Source organism: Momordica charantia (genome assembly GCF_013281855.1).
Source record: "Momordica charantia cultivar OHB3-1 chromosome 5 unlocalized genomic scaffold, Mcharantia_2.0 BLBB01000005.1, whole genome shotgun sequence".
Classification (NCBI taxonomy): Eukaryota; Viridiplantae; Streptophyta; class Magnoliopsida; order Cucurbitales; family Cucurbitaceae; genus Momordica; species Momordica charantia.
This window is the reverse complement of record NW_028275163.1, coordinates 20,371,590-20,393,808: the sequence shown is the minus strand read 5'-3', so window position 1 is coordinate 20,393,808 and position 22,219 is coordinate 20,371,590. Positions and strand designations below refer to the sequence as shown.

Sequence of the window (22,219 nt, the reverse complement as noted above, 5' to 3'; positions counted from 1 at the left end):
TATTTTCCCATCATTATTTATTTATTTCTTCACAAACAAACATAAAATTGATGTCATTAAAATATTATTTCTAGAGTAGGGGGGGGGGGGGTGCTATTTAAAATAATAACTGTTAAATGGTAAAATTTGGAGGAAAAAGTAAAAAAAAAAAAGTAAAAAAATGCATTATTTACATTGAGAATAATAATTAAATTTGCCATAGCTCAACAGCTCAACAACTTATAAAATGATCTTTCTCCCTCCTTAATTTTAGTTCTTACAAGTGGAGAGATTATTTAAGGTCTATACATCTCTAGAGTTCAGTAAAGATGACCAATATGAACATAGTTCGGTGGGTTAAGACATTTATGTTTGACTAGAAGATCGTGAGTTTGAATTCTCTCATCTCAATGTACTAAAAAAAATCAATAAAGATAAAGTTTTTTTAACGTCACAAACAATGCCTGATTTAATATCTCTAAATCATGAGTATAACTCAACGGTAATTGACATGTACCCATTTCATCGAAGTTGGAGGTTCGATTCCCCATACGACACTTACAAATACGCTTTAATACATATATCTAAAATTTTATTTCTTTCAAAGGTTGCCGCAAGTCGAGTCGAGAACTCAGATCTAAAATCTATCTCAAAATAAGCGAATCATTATCAAACACTTACCTAATTTCAAACATTTTTTCAACCATACTCAAGCAAGCTAAAAATATCTACTAATCATAAAATGACCTCTTCAACTTCAACTTTAGGTCCTAAACAAGACTTCAAAAGTAAAATTTCAAGTCAACTAAATATAGAATAACACGAAACCATAGAATGACTTCATACCAATAGACTAAAATAATGCTTCCACGATCTTCTAAATGAATTCATAGTGTCAAAGTTTGAGTCTTTTTCAATCTTTGTTCCCTAGAAATTTGAACCACTGTTCCAATTGATTCGTAAAACGAAACCCATCGAGGAAAAATCAAAGAAAACAGAAGCAAAATTGGGCGGTGCCATCGTCAACGGATCTCTCCCATAAATAACGACTTTCTGTCTCTTACGTCGCTCCTTCCTCCCCCTTTTCTCTCTCTCAGTGATTGCCCGTTTGCTGTTCCACTGTCATTTGAGCGACCCAACCCAATTTTGATCTCTCTTTCTCTCGCCCTGAATTGTAATCTCAAAAGGCTGAAAAGTTGGAGAGAGAGAAGGGAAAAAAAAACAGACACATACAGCAATAATTCCCACTTTTCTTTTTCCAACTATCTTCTATATCTTCCTTTATTGCCAGCTCTGCAAGCTCGTCCTTCCTCATTCTCTTGCGTTTCCCAAATCAGTTCTCTCTCCTCCACCCTTCATTTCTGGAGGGTGCGAGAGATCTCCGGGCAGGTCAGCTGGTTTGCTGTTTTTGATCAACTGATCAATTCGATTGGACTTCGTTTTTGGCTGATCTCGTCTTTGATCGCAACCCCATGTAATTTTTTCTCTATGATCTGGGTGTTTCTTCGTTTTCTTCTTTTGGGTTTTGATGGGTTGTTCTTATTGTGTACATATCTGTTTCAGATGCCATTGAAAGCTTTGATCTGACTAGTAACATGGGACTTTCGCATTTTCTGTATTTTGTGTAACTGTATTGTTTATAATTTACCCTTTCTCTCATCTGAAAATGGGTGTATAGAGGTATTTTGGACTTGGTGTGTCGCATTTGGATGTGTTCTTACTGTGTACTGGCAGTTTCATACTGTAGTTCAGCAATTGTTTTGGGGAAAATCTAGCAATTTGGTAGTGTATCACTATCACAATTCTTGGATCAGTCTTTGATTGCCGATTTGCTTTGAATATTTATCTTTAGCTGCCCCCTGGCAATCATTACCAATGGATCAGTCAACTTGGTTGATACTTGACACAGTTCAATGCTCAAGGAAATTGGATGTATTGAAAAACGTCTCTCCTTCGTTCTCAGCAGTTGGTTTCTTGGATATGATATGTAGCAACTGGTATGGAGGATCTTGAGCATTACTGGACTACAAAACTGTAATTTGGTATTATATATGTTCGCTATATGAGAAAACTGGGCAGGATATACTATAGAATGTTGTATTAGTAAAAATTATGATATTCTTTACATGTAAGGTTTGTGATGTAATGTGGTGGAGCTATTCGTCCTTTGGGCTTGTTGGATAGATTTGAGTGTGAATTTTTTGTTCAGGTTACAGAGTAGAATTGTATTATTGAAAGTCATGCAGCTGACTTAGTTAAAGACCGAATATCCCAATGTAGAATTTCCAAATACAAAAGCTGGATTACAGTAGCCGATATCTTCCATTATCAATCATAAACTTTGGATTACAGCAGCTGACTTAATCTTCAAGAGCATTTTGATATTAAAATTTTGATTAATGAGGTTGAAGTAGACTGAATAGTATCTAATTTATTTTTTTAAAAATTCGTAAAAAAATCTGGATTGTCTCTTATGTGAAGCTTCTATGGAGAAGTTGTCTCTTGCAGATGATTTAAGGGTGTAATTTTGTCTTTTATGCCTCCTAAATGATGTTTGCATCGACATCGGCAAACTTAAATAAAAAGGGGCATTTTTGTTCATTGAATGAAATTTCTGTTCCCTTTATCTTACGTATGGTTGTTTGATGAAGATCAGTGACGGAACTTGAAAATATACAGATTAACCTGGAATATAACTATTTGATATGGTATTACAAATGCTGAACGGACATGTCATGATCTTCAGTTTCTTTGTGAAATTATGTCAGATGAAGTTCTAGCATGTTTCTTACAGCAGCGATGCAAGTCTAGCAAAGAAAAAAAGTTCCAATTGTGCAAGAAAATGCACTGAAAAACAGCTCATGTTGTTGCCTGCCTGCCTCGTTCTTTTATGCTTTGAAATTTATTGTTTGTTTATGTATCTTTGATTTTCTTCTTCCTATGCTGGGTGTTTCCACTGATTTATCTACATCGTGTGCTGTTTGACACTATTGTTTTCTCTCTTCGTGCAGTGAATTCTTGTGGCATATTCAGGCACCAGCTACAATACACTATTATTTTCTCTTGCAACTAAGGGACAGTAGCAGAGAGATATTATCCAATGTCTAGCTCTGCCAAAGTCTTGGATCCTGCGTTTCAGGCAGTTGGACAGAGAGTGTATCCTTAGAAAAATTAGAAACTTGGTCACTTGGAAAATGGAAATTTACTTCATTTCATTTGAGATTAGGGCTGTATGCATGTTGTGTTATATGACCACTTAAAATATGGAAGTGAAATTAGGTTGAAGTTTAACTTTAGTTGCTTGTATGTCATGAAACCCTTGATTGATTTATTTATAAGTAGGGCATGTCTCGAAAGTTTAAGATGTTGAACTTAATTTCCCTTAGTGGAACAGAGGTCTGGCGAATTGAGAACTTTCAGCCTGTTCCATTTCCAAAGTCTGACTATGGAAAATTTTACATGGGGGATAGTTACATAATATTGCAGGTACCAGACATTTTTAGTTTTCCTCATATTTAATGCTTGATAATCTTGTGAAATGTCTTCCTGGTATGTTGTAATAATTTCTCATTAGCAAAGATGATAACTTTTTTTGAATAGTTTGAACAGACGTATCTTTTATGATCTTTGTGGGCATTTTTAATTTTCCTCAATGAAAGCTCGGTTCCTCATTAAAAAAAAAAAAGAATATGTGTGGACATTTGTCGACTCAGGATGCCTTAATAATTCCTGAAGAGTAGCAGATGTCGACTTGATTGTTCTGAACAGATGTACTTATTGTCTGATCCGTGGAGACATGAGCTGAGTGTCAACTTTTGTTTTGGTCAAGCTCAGACGTTTGTTTAATTTGTTTATTGGGGATGGGGGTGGGGAGGAAATTTCAAGATGTTTTACATATGTTATTTAGTTATCCCTTTACTTTTTATGCAGACAACACAAGGCAAAGGTGGTTCTTACCTCTATGATATACACTTCTGGATTGGAAGAGATACCAGTCAGGTATACTTTCTCTGCCTATTTCATCTTTCTCTCCTTTCCTTATTGAGAACTGAAAGTTATTACGACTTGAATTTGAAACACAGACTTCTGACTTTACAACCTTTTATGTAGGATGAAGCAGGAACTGCAGCTATTAAAACTGTTGAGCTTGATGCATCTCTTGGAGGACGTGCAGTGCAGTACAGAGAAATTCAAGGCCATGAATCAGAAAAATTCTTGTCATACTTCAAACCTTGTATCATACCATTGGAGGGAGGTGTTGCATCTGGATTTAAGAAACCTGAGGAAGAACAATTTGAAACACGGTTGTATGTCTGTAGAGGAAAGCGAGTTGTCCGAATGAAACAGGCACTTGATATTCTTTATAGGAGTTTCTGTCTTCTACAGTGTTTCTTCCAGTGACCAGAAGTTTTGATGTTTATTTTTGCATTTGGTCTATCCAGGTTCCTTTTGCTCGTTCGTCACTAAACCATGATGATGTGTTCATCTTGGACACTCAGAGCAAGATATTTCAGTTCAATGGTGCCAATTCCAATATCCAGGAGAGGGCAAAAGCTTTAGAAGTGGTTCAGTTCTTGAAGGAAAAAAATCATGAGGGGATGTGCGATGTTGCTATTGTTGGTAGGAATAGAAGATCACTATTGCTCTGACACTCCCCCCGTTTCATAGTCACCCTTGGCCTTTTCATTTATGTTCTATATTCATGGTTGACGATTTTCATATTGCAATACATTGAGTTAAGCATTATTTTGAACATACCAGATGATGGGAAGTTGGATACTGAGTCCGACTCTGGTGAATTTTGGGTTCTATTTGGTGGCTTTGCACCCATTGGGAAGAAAGTTGCTAGCGAAGATGATATAATCCCAGAAGCTGCTCCTGCTAAGCTTCATAGGTATTTGTTAGTGCTCCTTGATTTTAGTAGTCAGAAACATTATTGAAAGCATTTCTGCTTTTTGGTATGGTAAATGACTAGAATTGGAAAATGACTCCTAATAAAATCATTAGTCTTCTTGGCCTAATATAGTCCTTGTTGCAGAAAAAAATTTATAATGAGCCTATTTCAAGCAATTGAACTCACATGTGGAAAGTATTAGATGATATTTGATTCCAGCAGTCCTCCATTTTGAATATTTGTCCCTTCTGTTCTGTTTGAGAAAAAAGAAAATTAGAAGAAGTGCATAAGATCGTAGGAATCTAAGGCAGCTACTTAAAATGTAAATATTAGTCTGTATAGCCACCGTTAGAGATTAGGGAAGCCAACTGAAGCGCTTGGTTTCTCTTTGTACTTCCACATATATACATAAGTTGAATTGTGAAGATACACCATTTTTATTTTTGTATTGATGAGCATATGGGCTACCTTTTTTAATTTGGATACTCATTTAAATTTTTTTTTTTTTAAATTTTATTGATGCAAACTTTAAAATTTGATGCAGTCAATGATCTTTTCTTAACGTTGAGATTTGAACCTCACTCCACTTTATTGATTTATTAACTCTAATGGAATTACCATTTCATTATAGATAGAATCTCCCTCATTATGTCTAAGATTTAATTTTTTTATGCTTATACATGGAGATACACGTTTCTAATTTCTCTCTATGATTTCTGTAGCATTGCTGATGGTGAAGTAAAGGTTGTAGATGGTGAACTATCAAAATCCATATTGGAAAATAACAAGTGCTATCTGCTGGACTGTGGTGCCGAAGTATTTGTCTGGGTTGGAAGAGTGACGCAAGTAGAGGAGCGAAAAGCAGCGATCCAAGTCGCTGAGGTAAGCACTCAAGCCAAAATTTCAAGTAATTAAAGTGATATATGGGATTTATCAAAACAATACTTTATATTCAGGAATTTATTGCCAGCCCGAATAGGCCAAAATCAACTCGTGTAACTCGGGTTATACAAGGTTATGAAACACATTCTTTTAAGTCCAACTTCGAGTCATGGCCAGTTGGATCAGTGACTACAGGTGCTGAGGAAGGAAGGGGAAAAGTAGCTGGTAGTTACCTCGTCTAATTGATAAAATGAATTTTCTATTTCTTTTGTTATGAACATTATTCAATGTGGTACACTTCTTGTTCTTGCCAACAGCTCTATTGAAGCAACAAGGTCTCGGTCTCAAGGGATTAACAAAAAGTACACCAGTGAATGAGGACATTCCACCATTGCTGGAGGGAGGTGGAAAAATGGAGGTTTAGATGATACTCATTTTCGGTTGTTTGAAATAATTAGATTAATTTTTATGGCTGAATTTGGATTCCTGATGGTTTTCATTCTCCAGGTATGGCGAATCAATGGTAGTGCTAAAACTCCATTGCTCCCAGAGGATATTGGTAAATTTTATAGCGGAGACTGCTACATCATTCTTTATACCTACCACTCGGGTGAGAGGAAAGAAGATTACTTCTTGTGCTCTTGGTATGGAAAGGATAGCCTCGAGGTTAGTTATCATTTGGGATTTATTTAGGGAAAATGTACCAATTGTAAATTACACATGGCTAACTTCCAATAATTAGCATAGTTTCTATGCGAAAGGGAAAAATGGAAAGATGTTTTGCTTGGGAGAATTAGATTATATGCATAAACATGCATGCTTGCATATGTGTGCACACACACACAGACACATGTACATATAAGTCCATACACTGCACATGAATATAAAAGACAGTAGACAGGTAATGGACTTGATCATTTAGAACTTTCTTTTCTTTGAAGTTCTTTATCCACTTCATTAAGGTCAATAGATTTGATCTCTAAATGAAGGATTTGATCTGTAAATCCTTCTTTTTCTTGTTTTCCTTCACGAGTATAAGGGCCTTTTAAAAATTCTCCCTGTATGCCTTATTCTTTTATGTTTCTCAATGGAGCTTTCTCATTAAAAAAAGAAAAAAAGATCCTTCAAATTTTCTTTTACTACGTTTACAAGAGGTCTTCCTTCTAGTCTGCAAATTCTCTGTTTACAAAACTCTCAGATTTGTTATTCTCAAGAATTCACTTCTTAATTCTTTTAAAGCTTTCATATCAGAATTGTGGTTTAAAAGAAATCAGAGAGTGTTCAAAGCCAAACATCGATCTTCTATGAACTGTTTTTCTATAGTCAAGTTCAAAGCCTCACAATGGTGTGTTCTTTCCTATTTATTCTCCTCTTATTCTCCTAGTATGCTTTGTTCGAATCGGGAGACATTTATAACTCCCCTTTAGAGGTGTTTCTTTACTTTGAGAGGATTCTATTTTATCTCTTTTATTTTTGCTCACTCCTTTTAGAGTTTGTATCTTTGAACAATTTGGTTCATTTTCATTAATCAATGAAAAGTTCGTATCTTGTTGAAAAAAAAAAGAATTCACTTCCTAATTTTTTTTTGGGAAGTTGAAAGGAGCATATCCCTAAAAACGTTCCTCCTTATTTTCACCGATGGGTTTGAGATGCATAATCTTTTGATTGCTTCGTTGGTAAGAGTATCGTGGGCACGGAAAAGACTGATTTCTATGATCCCATTAGCTATTGGTGCAACACTAACTCATTGTTCCTAGTGTTGGGTTCTCCCATGGGTCTAGCCTTCCCTACCCAAATATTTGGATTTTTCTGTAATTTCCTTGGATTTGGGTGGATTCTCGTCACTCTTGTATTTCTCCTGATCTAATGGAAGTTACTCTTGTTTCCTATCAAAAAACAATTGCTTGTTAATCCATACAGCTAGTGTGGGGATGTTTTCTCATTAACCTCACACTTCAATATCATAACATATTTATGTTCATTTGTACATGAACATGTGTGTTTATTGTTCTATAGCTGCCAAACCACTTTCTATCTATTGAAAACCTCAGGAAGATCAGAAGATGGCTACACGGTTGACTAATACAATGTCCAACTCGCTGAAAGGGAGACCTGTTCAGGTACCATAAACATAAAATATATAAAATTTAATAGTTTCTACCTTCGAGAATTCCCTAATCATGTACTTTCTTGCAGGGCCGATTACATGAAGGCAAAGAACCACCACAATTTATCGCACTCTTTCAACCTATGGTGGTCCTCAAGGTGGTGGTCTTCTAAAGCTTCTTTCATAACTCTTCATCTCGTTTAATTAGAATCACGATGTAGTTTTTTTAACAAGGTTATGACGTGGGACTGTCAGGTACTTGTGAGAGTGATAAAAAGTTAACAACCATTTTGTTAATGAATTCTGCTGTAGGGTGGCTTAAGCTCTGGTTACAAGAAAGTCATAGCAGATAAAGCTTCGGCAGATGAAACTTACACGGCAGATTCTGTTGCCCTTATTAGGATATCACAGACGTCCATTCACAACAATAAAGCACTGCAAGTTGATGCTGTATGTTTCTAGTGCTTTTAATTCTTCTTTTGTCTGCTACGTGTGATTCATGAAAGGGTTTTAAGAAGCGTGCCTAATTGATCGCGCCTAGGCACGCTTTCTGGAAAAACTAGGCAACTAAGCCTTGCTTCTGTCTTCAAGGATGGGCGCAGAGGCTTCTTTATTTATTTATTGTTTTTCAATTTTTTTATATAGAAATCAAATAAATACTTGTAAAGATTGTTAATTTCTCTCAAGAATCTCCTACAAAACCTCTTACTGTTTTAAATTTTCGTTATGTTATTCAAAATACTATAGTTTTCATTATATAAAATTATTAACATTTTTCTATTATTTGCGTCGCTTTTTTTTCCTTTCGTCTTGTGATTACTCCCCAACGGGCTATTACACCTTAATGCACCTCACAAATTTGAAAACACTTATTCATGCCTTATTTAATGTATTTTAGTCTGCCTTCTCGAGGTTTAAAATATATGTGGATGCATACAGATTTAAGCTGACTAGAAATGATGTTATAACGTTGTCATTGAGTCATGCTTCATGGTTCTGGTGAAAATATGGTCCTCATTTGAGCCATTAATATGAAACTGTAACGAGACTGTATCAACTTCTGCCTATTTAGGTTGCGACCTCGTTGAACTCTGCTGAGTGTTTTGTTCTGCAATCTGGATCTTCTGTGTTCACATGGCATGGAAACCAAAGTACGGCTGAGCAGCAACAATTAGCTGCAAAAGTTGCAGAATTTCTAAAGGTAAGGTCACAAATATTTTATCCATTTGTAATTTCTTTTTGATTTTTGATGGACATGCTGCACGCAAACATTTTAGTTTAGGCAATGTGTTTGTGTCTGACACAAAGTTGATATTCTGACACTTGGACTACTTATTAAACACAATAGACATGTTAGACGAAGTTCAACATTTGGTATGTCTTGTTGAACAATATCGAACACTTTTTACGTACAATAGATATGCATGAAACAATTGTGAACATATGTCAAACAATTACTGAACACTTGAACTAAAGTGTTCAGACGTTTACCTATTTATTTACTTTTTCTAAAAAATGGAAAAACAAATGTCCATTATTATTGAAGGTAATAATTGAAAAATATCACTTTTTTAAGCATATAAGTACACACTATTTATTGACTTCATTTTTTTCTTTAATTTTATATAAGAGGTCAATATTTAGGTTACTTATGTTTTTAGATACAGATAACTAATTTCATAAAAAACATGAAGTATTGCATATCTATTACTTATTTTACGTGGTCTCTCATATGATAATACATAAATTGAAATAAATTTTTAGTGTGAGAATAATTGAAATGTATAAAGAAGTAATCATATATATTTTAATAAGCATGTTCTTCCCATGTCCGTGACTTAGATTTTTAGAAATAACATATCACCATGTCCATATCCATGTCAACATCGTATCTTGACCATGTTCGTGCTTAATTGGGCATTGAGCAAATAATATCATTAAGTAGAAAAAAGTACAAATTGGGGCAGGATAAGGAATTCTGACCTGAAAGGAAAGAAATAAAATGGGGATTACAAAAGCTCTCCGATGAGTATCAGAAAATAAAAAAGTGGAAAACTCCTAAAACATACTTATCCGTAGATTTTTTATTTTTATTTTTTTAATGTATACAGAGAGAACTTGCAATGTAAAAATAACGTGGTTCAATTTCTAAATCTCATATCTGTAGATCTTTCTATCCTATATTCAGTAGAGGATGATCTTTTGATTCGTTTTAGGCTGTTTGTACAACAGGAGGGATGGAGTTCTCTCTTGGTTAATTATATGCCAGTTAAATTACAGAAAAAGTTGAGTTGGAGAGATGGGGAAAAGGAGCTGTAGGATCGAGAAGCCAGAATATGGTTTCTAGATTACTCTAAGTGAGAAGATTTTCAAAACAATTGGTCTTGACTCACGATCTCTGCATCAAATTCATTTCTTCCTTGATGAAGAAAGGATTTGATTATGTCCGTTCTTTATTAGAATATTTTTAATGGTGAAAATTCTGTTTGAAACAAAGCATATTGGTGTACTATTTAAATTTATTTACTTTTGGGTGTTACGTGGGAGAGAAGAAAGAAGATTTTTTAAGGACAATTTTTATTACTTAAAATCATTTCGAAAAGAACAAAGAGATTTGTTAAAAGTGATAAGTTTTGATTAGAAGTCTTGCTTTTTTTATGTTTGAGAGTACCTTATCCTCTTATTTTTCTTTACGTGTGTGTGAATTGATATTTATTAACTCAGTTGTTATTCTCTTTCTAATACAGCCAGGAGTTCCTTTGAAACATGCTAAGGAAGGAACAGAGAGTTCAACCTTCTGGTTTGCACTTGGAGGGAAACAAAGTTACACAGGCAAAAAAGTTTCTCAGGAAATTATCAGGGATCCCCACTTGTACACATTTTCATTCAGTAGAGGTGAAATGAGTTCTCTCCTAAGTTACAGTATCTCATTTGGTATTCAACTGTTGTCATTGCTGACCATTCATTTTGACTGCTTCCATTTCGGTCGTTCATCTTCGCATTTGTTCCTGCAGGAAAGTTCCAGGTGAATATTTGAATTCCTTGTTGATGAAAAAGTTAACCAGATGCAGTGTTATGATCTTGTATTTATCATGCACAGGTAGAGGAAATTTACAACTTCTCTCAAGATGACCTGTTGACAGAGGATATCTTGATACTTGACACTCAAGCTGAGGTGTTTATATGGGTTGGTCAATCGGTTGACCCCAAGGAAAAGCAGAATGCTTGGGAAATTGGTCAGGTAGGAGTCGAATGATTACATTGTGTACGCTTCTCTAAAATATTTGCTTTCATTTGTGTCACTAACATTTTTTTTTTCCAGAAATATGTGGAGATGGCTGCATCCCTAGAGGGGTTGTCTCCTAATGTGCCGCTATATAAAGTCTCTGAAGGAAATGAGCCATGCTTCTTCACGACATACTTTTCATGGGATAACATTAAGGCTGTTGTATGTGCTCCAACTATGGTTACTCGACTATTTGCTTAATCCTATTCATCTTGCAAACTTTAATGAAAGTTATGCTGTTGTTTCATTATGTTTTTGAGAGCAAATTATGTTTCCAATACATCGTTTGAGATTTAAAATTAGATCCATGTCATCTAGCACGTAATCTTTAAAGTTGGCCTTAAAAATTTGATAACGTGATCACTTCCCTTCACTTCTTGTAATTTCATACTTCTCTCCATGATCATGCGAAAGCTATAGGCCCGCCCTGTAATTATTGGAATTGAGCACAGTAGGATACTTCTTATTAAAGATAAGAAAGGAATTCATTGATATATGAGTTATAGAAAAGGGAAAAAAGAAAGTAGAAGCACCTTGGCTTGGGGGATATTTCATCTCTCCCTTTTGATATTGAAAGTACAGTTTTGTATCGAAAAAAAATAAAACGAGTAGAAGAAAGGGAGAGATGAGAATGCACAAAAATTATGTCTAGAGAACAATTCATTTGAGTTGCCATAACATGTTGAAGCTTTTTCAAACGTTGCTTTTTCTCTTCACCTTCCCTACAAATGGAAATGAAGGAAAACACTTTTACCAATCCTCCTCATCTTTGGATGAAATGCAGGTTCAAGGAAACTCATTCCAAAAGAAGGTGACTTTACTCTTTGGCATTGGACATATTGTGGAGGTAAATCAACTTCCTCTAACTTCTACTTTCAAGGAAACTCATTTCAGTTTTTGTAGGAGGCTTCTTACCTAGCAAGTTGTTCCTATGTTAACTTTTCAATTATCAACAAAAAGTTATATTTTCCTTTTTAAAAAATTTTATGCACTCCTTAGGCCATTCCGATGTTTGTAACTAGTAGGATTGCTGTTATACAAGACTTTTTGTGAGTATGCCAACGCTACAATCTTTTTGTGGGGTTCTTTTAATTCATTTGATGCATTTCACTAAACCACCACTCCTATTTATTTTATTATTTTTTTCTCTGGTCAAGTATTTGCTGAATAGACTACTCCTTCAAATGGTATCTGAATTTTATGCTTTTGTTGAGATAGGAAAAGTCTAATGGAAACCAAGGAGGAGGACCAACGCAGAGAGCTTCGGCTTTAGCTGCCTTATCGTCTGCATTTAATCCATCTTCAGACAAATCCGCCCACTTGGTAAAGAACAGCACAATTATTGAATATTACAGTCTCTTTGGGAAAAAAACTCATTCAGAAAAAATCATTGGTAATGTAGTTATTTGGGTCTATTTGTATTTTGCAGCAATAGGGTTGCTCGGGTACATGATTTATTTTGTTTTGTTTTTTGTTTATAACTTTATATGGGGTTTTTGAAGAGCAAGTCTAATTTCAAGTTCTTTGTGCAAATACATTTTCTTTTATGTATATAGGCTTAGATAACTCTAGTCCACATAAAAGATCAGCCTATTCGTTATAAGGTATATTTTAGTTGAAATGGGATTGAAAGAACAAAAGTTTGGAACAGTAGAAGCTCATTTTAAATGATGGAGGTGCAAAGTTGTATGGCAGAACGGAAGGTCTATAAATAAGCTATGGATGCAATTGTTTGATCAAAATCAGATGCCAATTTGATCATTGTTATCAGTGACGATTTTAATGCGATGTAACATTATTACAAGACGTACAATATATACATATTTTTCCTTTGCAGAGTCCAGATAAGCCCAATGGATCTAGTCAGGGAGGAGGTCCTAGGCAAAGAGCTGAAGCTCTAGCTGCCTTGACATCTGCTTTTAACTCGCCGTCTATGAAGAAGGCGTCTGCTTCGAGAGTATCAGGCAGGGGGAAAGGCTCACAAAGGGCAGCAGCAGTAGCTGCTCTTTCATCTGTTCTTACTGCTGAAAAGAAAACGGCTCATGATTCCTCTCCCACTCCAGAGAGTGACGTTCCAGGTAAGAAGACTTTTACCAATCGTTTCTCTGTCCAAGCGATTGTCTCAGTAATACACTTTTTAAGTTCTGTATTTCTATTCAGTTTTGCTGACATTCTCCAAGAACCTCTCTGCTTTTTTATTTATTTATTTCTAATATTTATAATTCCGAGACAACTTTTTGTTATTGGTTTCTGTTTTTAAAAGGCATGCTTGTTAGGTAACATATTTCTTTCTTTTCTAATAGTTTAAATACTCTTTTGGTCCCCGTATGTTCGACTTTGGTTCATTTTGGTCCGTATATTTTCAAAGTGTCCATTTTGGTCCCTATACTTTCAGATTTTGATTTCGAAACGTTTTTTTTTTGTTACTTTAAAAAAGTGACCGTTTTGGTCATTTTTCATTTTCATTTTTATCTCATTTATTTCGATCAAAATTTTAGCATGACACTTCACTTGTTAAATTTCTTGAAATTTAGTAATAATTTTGTATTAAAAGTTTTCATTGCCCATAAAATTTGTATTATAATTTTGCAAATATGGACCGAATTAAAATGACCACTTTTTAGGAAGTAGAATGACCAAAATGGATTTTTTGTAAGGATAAGGGACTAAAATGTACAAAAGTTAAAAGTATGAGACCAAAATAAACATGTTGAAAATACAAGACCAAAATGAACCAAATTCTTTCAAAGTACAGAGACCACAAAAGTATTTAAACATTTTCTAATCTACTCTTTGTAAACATTTTTGAAGGTCTAGCCAAATGTAGCACCTATAGCCTCCACTAGTTCCAATTCATTTCTTCTTTTAGTAGTTAGTTTAATATCATAGGCTAAATGTAGTTGCATTAAACTGCTGCAGCTGAAGAAAAGCATGATGATGCCTTACAACAAATAGAGAGTGCTGAGGAAATCTTGGAAATCAAGGAACCAGGAGAAACCACCCCTGTATCGAAAGACAATTCTGAGGATTCTGATGAAAAGGAACTTCAGGAGGAAAATGGTAGTGAAAGAGGTTCGACCTTTTTCAGTTATGATCGACTGAAGGCCAAATCCGATAATCCGGTCACTGGAATTGATCTCAAAAAGAGAGAGGTATGTCTTGCATTGATTGTTCATTGAATAGTATGTATTATCATCACTTTTGGTTGTGCCAACTCCTTGGGGTATTTTGTCTTAGGCCTATCTGTCAGATGAAGAGTTCCAGACTGTATTCCGAACAACGAAAGAAGCATTCTACAAGTTGCCAAAATGGAAGCAAGACATGCAGAAAAAGAAAGCCGATTTATTCTAGCGAATGAATGGGGATCAAACAAGAATATTGCCTACTCTAAGGTTCAAATCTACATTTCCTCATCTATTTTGTTTTCGACTTTCCCGTAAAACGAACTGTGGTTCTAGTTGTGTATCTGGGTTGGGCTCGAAATCTATTGGCATTTTGGTATTTGCCATTGATGATGAACATAGTCATAGTTATTGTCATTCAATTGTGCTGCTGCCTGAAGAGTGTTCTTTTTTTTTTCTTCTCTTTCATTCTATATTTATCTCCTTGGTCATTGTTGCTGCCTATGTAATGTTCAGAAGTTGTAGTTTACAGAACACAGGCAGCCAATTCTTTCATTTGGTCCTCTAGTTGTTTATTTTTCAGGTTTCGCCCTACTGTCGTCGTTTTCATTTGCTAGTAGGCTGCGGGTTGTATATTATACGATTATGTTGTATGCGTTTCGATTTTAATACAAGGAATGACATATTTTTGTTGTTTGATATATATATTGATATCGAATTCCAATTAAGCTGAAGTTGCTACTGAATTTCTTGTCTATAAGGTTTCTACATTGAAGGGAAGGAAAGAAAGTTACTACTGAATTTCTTGTCTCTAGAGTTTTTCTTTTATGATCTTTGCACATAATGTATTAAAATTTTAATTTAAAAATTTTATTTTATGTATTTAAAAATTAAGTTTATAATATCTACTTGAACCTATTTTTCTTTGTTTAGTTTTCCATTTTTAAAAAGTGTTTTTGAAATTTTGGTTACAATTTGTTAATTTAAAATTTGGGTATGAGATTAAAAAAAATGATTTTAATAATGGATTAAAAACCAAAGAAAAGGGTGGTAAATAAACATTAGTTCTCTTTTAAAACAAAAAAAAAAAGAAAAAAGAAAAATCAAAATACATAATGTTATCAAAGCCAAAAGTGACAAAAAAAGGTTGGTAAATAATATTCTTGCTTTATATTACATCTTCTTCTCTAATATCCAATACATTTATTATACGCTTGAGATATTTATTTATTTTTTTTAGTACAAGATGTGGGGATGGATGATCGAACTCAAAACCTATTAGTTGGAGATATGTGCGATTTTATTCTTGATCTTATGGTCTTCAATATCCTCTCTAATAATGCACCCTCATAACTAACTTTTACAAAAAATAAAAAATAGTAATAATAGAAAATAAAAATAAAAAAATTAAAAAAAAGGTTTTTACAAAAAAACCTTTGATCTTATGGTGCTAGTTTTGAGGGGGTGAAAAAACAAAAATGCTTAGCCCAAGGAAGGTGATTTTGACCATGTTAAAAATAATTCAAACTGCTTTTAATTGAAGCAACGACCCCTTTAAAATTACTTCGTGATTTTGACAATGCTAAAAATAATTCAATGCTAAAAATAATTCAAAGTGCTTTTAATTGAAGCAACGACCTCTTTTAAAATTACTTCGTGATTTTGACAATACTAAAAATAATTCAAAGTATGATGAGAGATACCAAATTACTTCTATTTCAAAACACTTTGTTGTAAAGTAGTGAATGTTCAACATATAAATCAGAATTATTAAAAATAACAATACTAAAAATTCTTGAATATATCATGAACTTTAAAAGCTTACAAGAATGATCTCAATTTAGTATTTATATACATATTATTAATATATTTGTTAACATTTAAAAGTTTGTTTCATCATAGCCAGTACCTTTCTGTAACTATGATATATCTACTATTTCTCTAAATTGGAGAGACTATATACAGTCTCATCTGGTATGTTTCACCCACTCATCCATAATAAAAAAATGGTTAACATTTTTTCATACTTTTATAGTATATTAATATACTATAAAATGTAGAAAACTGTCCTTTAGGATCTTTTAAGTTTATGAAGATAAATTATAAAAACATCGACACATCGATAAATATTTTATTCATAGCGTATGAAAACTCAAATATATAGTATAGTAGGTATCATAGAAAAATATGAAAGGTTCTCTTGGGAAAAAAAAAACAAAAGAAAAAGAAGACAAATGAGATCCAAGTATTTAGCAACACTTAGATATTGCTTTTATTATTGTTATTATTATTTTATTTGTGTTCTTGGCTATATGGTTTAAAGAAACACAAACTATATGAATTAATTAAGTATAATTTTTATTGTGACAAAATCGATAAGAAAAAAGCACATGAAGGCATAGAATATAAGAGCTTGTCTAAACAAAGTGAAACAGCATCTAATCATGGAATAAAACTTTTATCAATCTCTAACATTTTCATTGAAAATGATTTAATACCAATGCAAGAGTTGCTATATTTTCTGTAAAATTACATAAATAAGTCGAAGAAATGTCTAAATTATCGAAGAAAACTTATATGTTAGTATAATATATTTTAAGAAAAATAGGAATCAGAGAGTAACATTCTATTAGATGGATCAAAGGTTAAAGAAAAATAAAGTTTCCACTTATTTTCAAACAATTTTCATTACTTCTCGTGGTTCTTGTGATAGAAAAATAAATTTGAAATTCAATATTTTCCATCATCATCAACCTACCAACATTTAACTTAAACAATTTTCATTCATAGTAGACTTCTCGTGGATCATATATTGATTTGATTCATATAACCAAATATTTGAACATACGAACCATATTGATAAACTCAAAACATACTACTGGTGCTCTAATACCGTGTTAAACTATTACTAAATCTAGAAGGCTTAAATCAATAAGGAAGGTTTGGTATATGTTGATGCCGATTTCTAGCAGAGATCCATGTAATTTATGGAAGATGAGAGAGGGGATAGATACCCAATCCAGGGTGTCACAGATGCCCGCAGCTGGATGAGTTTGTGCACTTCTAATTACATTGGGCGCGTTCGTACGGTGCACTCGACTTTCTTTTACGCTATCCTTATCATCCTTCTTTCAATGCGCTTGGTGTTGTCCCGATGCGCTCTACATACCCACTTTGCAGGTGGAGGGTTTGACATATTTATGTGAGGTATCTACATGTAATGCTTATAGTGGCTTTCCTCAACAATAACAATATAGATTAAAGGTTGAAAACACTTTTGATCCCTATACTTTCATCGAAATAATGATTTAGTTCTAAACTTTAGTTTGTAATAATTTAGTCATTTTACTCTCAAATTAGTAACAATTTAGTCCCTGTAATTTATAATTTATAACAACTTATAAAAGCTTTGTAGTTTATAAACATAATTTGGTCTCTCATCATTTTATTGGTAAAGAAATTAAACGAATCTTAGGGAGAATCATGAGATTCCAACTATATCAAGAATCATAATTCCATCCCAAAACCAATTGAGTAGCAAGAAAAGCAATCTATACATCGTATAAATCTCGTCATGCATGTCCCTTAATTTTTTCGATGGGTCGATGTGAGATCCTTAACACAAACCACGGTAGCCATTAAGTCGAGTGAGTAATATAAAAAGAAAATAGAATAAAGTTGATCTTCATGTCTCTCTCTTTAAACGTGTAAAAGAGAGAGAAAGAAGACAGAGGACATTGCACCCTAAAAAACAAACAATGAAACACAGATGGCAGGAAACCGCGGCTGAGGAACAGAGTCGGTTCATGTTCTTCTACTTTTTTTTTTTTCTTTTCCTTCAAATGGCACAAAAAAGGAAAAAGAAAAAGAAAAAGAAAAAAAAAGATTAATTAAAGAAAGTGTTCGAGTTCTAACCCACTTCCTAGTTTATTAATATTAAAAAGTTTCAGTGTTTTTTGTTTTGTTGTTATAATTTTAGAGCTTCTGCCACTGATGGCCATATGTTTCTTCTCTAACGTCATTCCCATTAAATTATTGCACGATTTTTTTGACCATTCCCTTTGGATTTTTCCTTAAAAAAAAACAAATATATTTGATTATGAATTATATTCTTTTATTTATTGGTTAAAATACTAATGTGATCGCTCAACTTTTAACTTTGGTTCATTTTAGTCTCTATATATACTTTAAAAGTATTTATTTTAGTTCAATATATACTTTTAAAATGTGACCATTTTGATCCTTTCATTTTACTTTTAATCTCATTTTTTCTATCACAATTTCAACACGTACATTATATTTAATATATTTCTTAAAATGTAAACATTACTTTTGCAAAAAAGTTTTCATTAGATGTAAAATTTATGCTAAAATTTTGAAAAGCGAGATTAAAATTATCACTTTTCAAAAGTACATGAACTAAAATGAAAATTTTCAAAATATAAACATTAAAATGAACCGAAATTAAAAGTACAGAGACTAAAATGAATATTTTTAAAGTACAATGATTAAAATGATTAAAATGAGTCAAAGGGTGAAAGTAATGCAAAAAATAGTATTTTAACATAATAATAATAACAATAATAATAATGAAGAAAATAATAAAAAATTGAGTTTCTTTCCAGTGACTCGGCTTTCCATGCATGCTTTCACATGCACTTTCCCCCGCCGAAACCCTAAACTTCATTTATTGTTGTCTACCTTTCACACAATCTCAATATTCCCTTTTTTCTTTCTTTTTTTCCTTTCATTTAATTACCTTTCTGGCCCTTTCTTAATATTTTATTTTATTTTATTTTCTTTCGTGTGTATCGATTCTCGTGTTAGTATTCGAGTGAGTGACGAGGATTGCTGAGAATATATATGGAATGTGTCAAATTAATACGAACAAATTTTAGGCATTTATGGCATGTTTTTCGATTTGCATGAGTTAAAAATTAGAAGCGTTTAAGATCTAGAGATTTACTGACATATATAGATATTTTATACGTTTAATTGACGATTTGTCATTGATATTAGGTATTTAATTCGTATTTTTGATATATCTTAAAAATAATATTGATGATATAATAAAAATTACCATAAAATATCACTAATATGAATGTTACACTTGAATTACTCTAAAGCTCGACAGGTTATGGGTATGTTCATTATTTTTTAAAATATATTCTTGATATACACACCAGATATTAATTTGATTCAGAAGACCCAACAAACGCGAACTATATATTAATACCAATTTGAAAGAAAATAAGAGGGTAGGAATTTAAACTAATCACCGCTTATCCTAAAAGAATTAGTAATTAAAAATAAACCACTTATTTATAAAATTGAAATAGTTAAAGATAAATTAACAAGTTCAGTTGCTTTGACATACGTAAGAATGTGTCTATTCAATCATTATACTGTAAAAAGTTTTTATTATATAGTTTGTGTCTTATTAGCTTTTTGCATTTTTTTTCCGAGTATAACAAAAATACGGGGATAAGAGATTGAACATCTGATCTTTAGGGAATGAACAAGATATCATAACCTTGAGCAAATATGCTCATGTTGTCCCACCTTTTTATGTACCCAACTTTCAATTTTGTGTCTAATAAAAAGTCTCTAATGTTCGTGTTGAGAATCTATATATATGAATTAAATTTACCCAACCTATTAGGTTAAGTTTTTGGGTTTGAGTGGTGATTTATTCATTTTTAACCTGGTATCAGAGTGAGAGGTTTGGTTCGTTCATCCTTAACCGTTTGTTCGTTTAACACTTACATGGGTTAACTATATGTTATCAAGTATAATCCTTAAATATAGTCGGTGCACCCATAAGTGTTTTAAAGAGCATATGAAGTTGAAGACAAAAACGTACTCATTCAACACAACACGAAATTGAAAGTCTAGAAACTTAATAAAAATCTTTTAAAGATTATGAACTAAATCAATTTGAAACCACTGCTGATCTATAAGTCATGTTGACTACTATTTTTTTTTTTTTTACAGGAATCAAACTCACAAAATCTTGATTTGATATTTAATATAACAGTCATTATTATAAATTATTATAAATTTTTTTTAAACCCTAATATACACACCGTAGTACATTTTTGGAAAACTTTAAGTTTCTCTAAAAGCTACCATAAACAGCACGTTTTGGAGCTTTGGAAAAATGGAAGCGTTGAAATTCGGGAAGATGGCATAAAATCACTAGTTGAACACGTATTTTATTGAAAAGCCCTTAATGAAGGCAATAAATTAATTTAACCCTTCATTTATTTATTTATTTTTTATTATTATATATTTTTTGCAATTTCATTATTTTATTATTAAAATTAACTCATTTAAAATTTTAGGGTAGGTAGAATTTGTAAGTTTTGATTGTAGAGAGGGGGAAAAAACAAAATGATTAAGCCTATGGTAGCAATAATTAATGTTCTGAATGAAATCTTTCTCTTTTTCCTACAATTAATTAAAATCTCTCTTATTTCGTAAGAAATCTTTACTAAAGTACCATCACCTTGGGTATATATTTAGAAAACGTTTAGGAATTTGGTAAGGATTAAAAAGCATATAATATAAAAAGAAAAATAGTTCATTATTAGCGTTTGAAATGAATGGTAAAGTTTACTTTTTTTTAAATATATATTTTACATTAATGTACACAAGTTCTTGATTTTTTTTTTTTTAGAGATTTGTAGAAGTTACAAGAACTTATTAGATACAAACTTACTAGTTCAAAAATATACTAGACACGGTTTTAAAAGGTTAAGGATTTATTAAATATATAACATGAAGTTTAAGAGCTTATAAAATATTTTTTAAAGTTATTATTAATTATTAATGAAATTTTTTTAAAGTTGAAGTACTTATTAGACACCACTCTAAAATTTATTAACCAAATTTTTAGTTTTAGCAAAAAAAAAGCACTAAAAAAATAATTTATCTTAAAAAATTTAAAATTAATTTCCAAAAATTATTTTCTAGATCAGCATCTATAAAGAAGGAAGTTTGAAATATTTTAAAAAAATATCACAATTCAAACTCAAATTCAAATGTAATTAAAAGACAGTAAAAAAAACACTTATGTGAATTTTCTCTTAATATTATATTTATGCAGCAGATGAAAATAAAAATTTCTCAATACAAATATAACTCAGAAACACTTATTATTAATATTAGGTGAATGAATCTTCCATCCTATTAAACTAAAACAACAACAATAATGATAAATCAATTAAACGAAACAATAGAAAAATAGAACATATTCGGGCACAAAATTGTAGACAATAGGTTCATTTTTAGTCTCGTTACGGTAACAAGGGCCTTATTCATGGAACTATATTCAAATTTACTATAAATATTTTTATTAGTTATATCATTATTTAATATTCTAATTAATGTATACTAATCTATTATTTCCTACTAATATAATTATATAATATTTTGAATCACTTTTAATTAATATTTTAATATAAACAATTATTGGTATTTTTACTCACATGCACCATATTAATAGTCCTCATCAATATAATTAAATCAATCTATATTATCTTTTGAACCTCCCAACATTCTTACAATTTCCAAAACCTTTTTTAATTTGACAATTAATTAGGCTATGTGCTTTCAAAGTGTTTGAATTCTAACTGATTAATTTGATGACCAAAAGTGAAAAACTGAAGTAAAATAAGACTAAAAAAGTCAAAACTTTGAAGTAAATGAAATAAAATATATTATTTACCCCAAAAGGAATCTTTTAGACTTTTTGATTATCATCATATTTTCATCTTTTAAAATTCAAAAAATTAGATGTTGTCCATTTCAGCTGGTAATTAGCCCACATTTTTTTTAATAAAAAAAACTTTATAGCAATAGAGATGTTATCCTTCTTTTATTATCACGAACCTTTCTATTTTTAGTTGATGTAGAACTATGTTTACATTACCAACAATATATTGGAA

General features: G+C 32.1%; 1 protein-coding gene across 2 annotated transcripts; it reads left to right on the top strand.

Annotated features, from left to right (window-relative positions):
- The first annotated feature begins 1,035 nt into the window (after nt 1-1,035).
- LOC111021533 (villin-3) lies at nt 1,036-14,973 on the top strand. 2 transcript variants are annotated; one of them, XM_088123883.1, is made up of 24 exons: nt 1,036-1,368; nt 2,991-3,135; nt 3,366-3,465; nt 3,910-3,978; nt 4,090-4,326; nt 4,422-4,599; nt 4,741-4,873; nt 5,596-5,755; nt 5,830-5,980; nt 6,073-6,173; nt 6,263-6,421; nt 7,807-7,875; nt 7,952-8,020; nt 8,175-8,312; nt 8,935-9,063; nt 10,610-10,757; nt 10,877-10,887; nt 10,963-11,103; nt 11,185-11,310; nt 11,933-11,995; nt 12,367-12,471; nt 12,986-13,226; nt 14,068-14,300; nt 14,386-14,973. In XM_088123883.1, exons 2-24 carry the CDS (start codon nt 3,080-3,082, stop codon nt 14,497-14,499), a joined length of 2,931 nt encoding a protein of 976 aa, XP_087980009.1. In that variant the 5' UTR covers nt 1,036-1,368; nt 2,991-3,079; the 3' UTR covers nt 14,500-14,973. The 2 variants fall into 2 exon arrangements, with proteins under 2 accessions (XP_087980009.1, XP_022154223.2); XM_022298531.2 differs by having other exon boundaries at nt 1,036-1,453.
- The last annotated feature ends 7,246 nt before the right edge of the window (nt 14,974-22,219 follow it).

What these genes read in the sequence shown, in the direction of transcription:
- LOC111021533 (XM_088123883.1), top strand. Translation starts at nt 3,080, where the DNA reads ATGTCTAGCTCTGCCAAAGTCTTGGATCCTGCGTTTCAGGCAGTTGGA. An exon ending in CAGCGATCCAAGTCGCTGAG is followed by an intron (nt 5,756 to 5,829) that starts GTAAGCACTCAA and finishes CTTTATATTCAG; the next exon opens with GAATTTATTGCCAGCCCGAA. An exon ending in GGGATAACATTAAGGCTGTT is followed by an intron (nt 11,311 to 11,932) that starts GTATGTGCTCCA and finishes GATGAAATGCAG; the next exon opens with GTTCAAGGAAACTCATTCCA.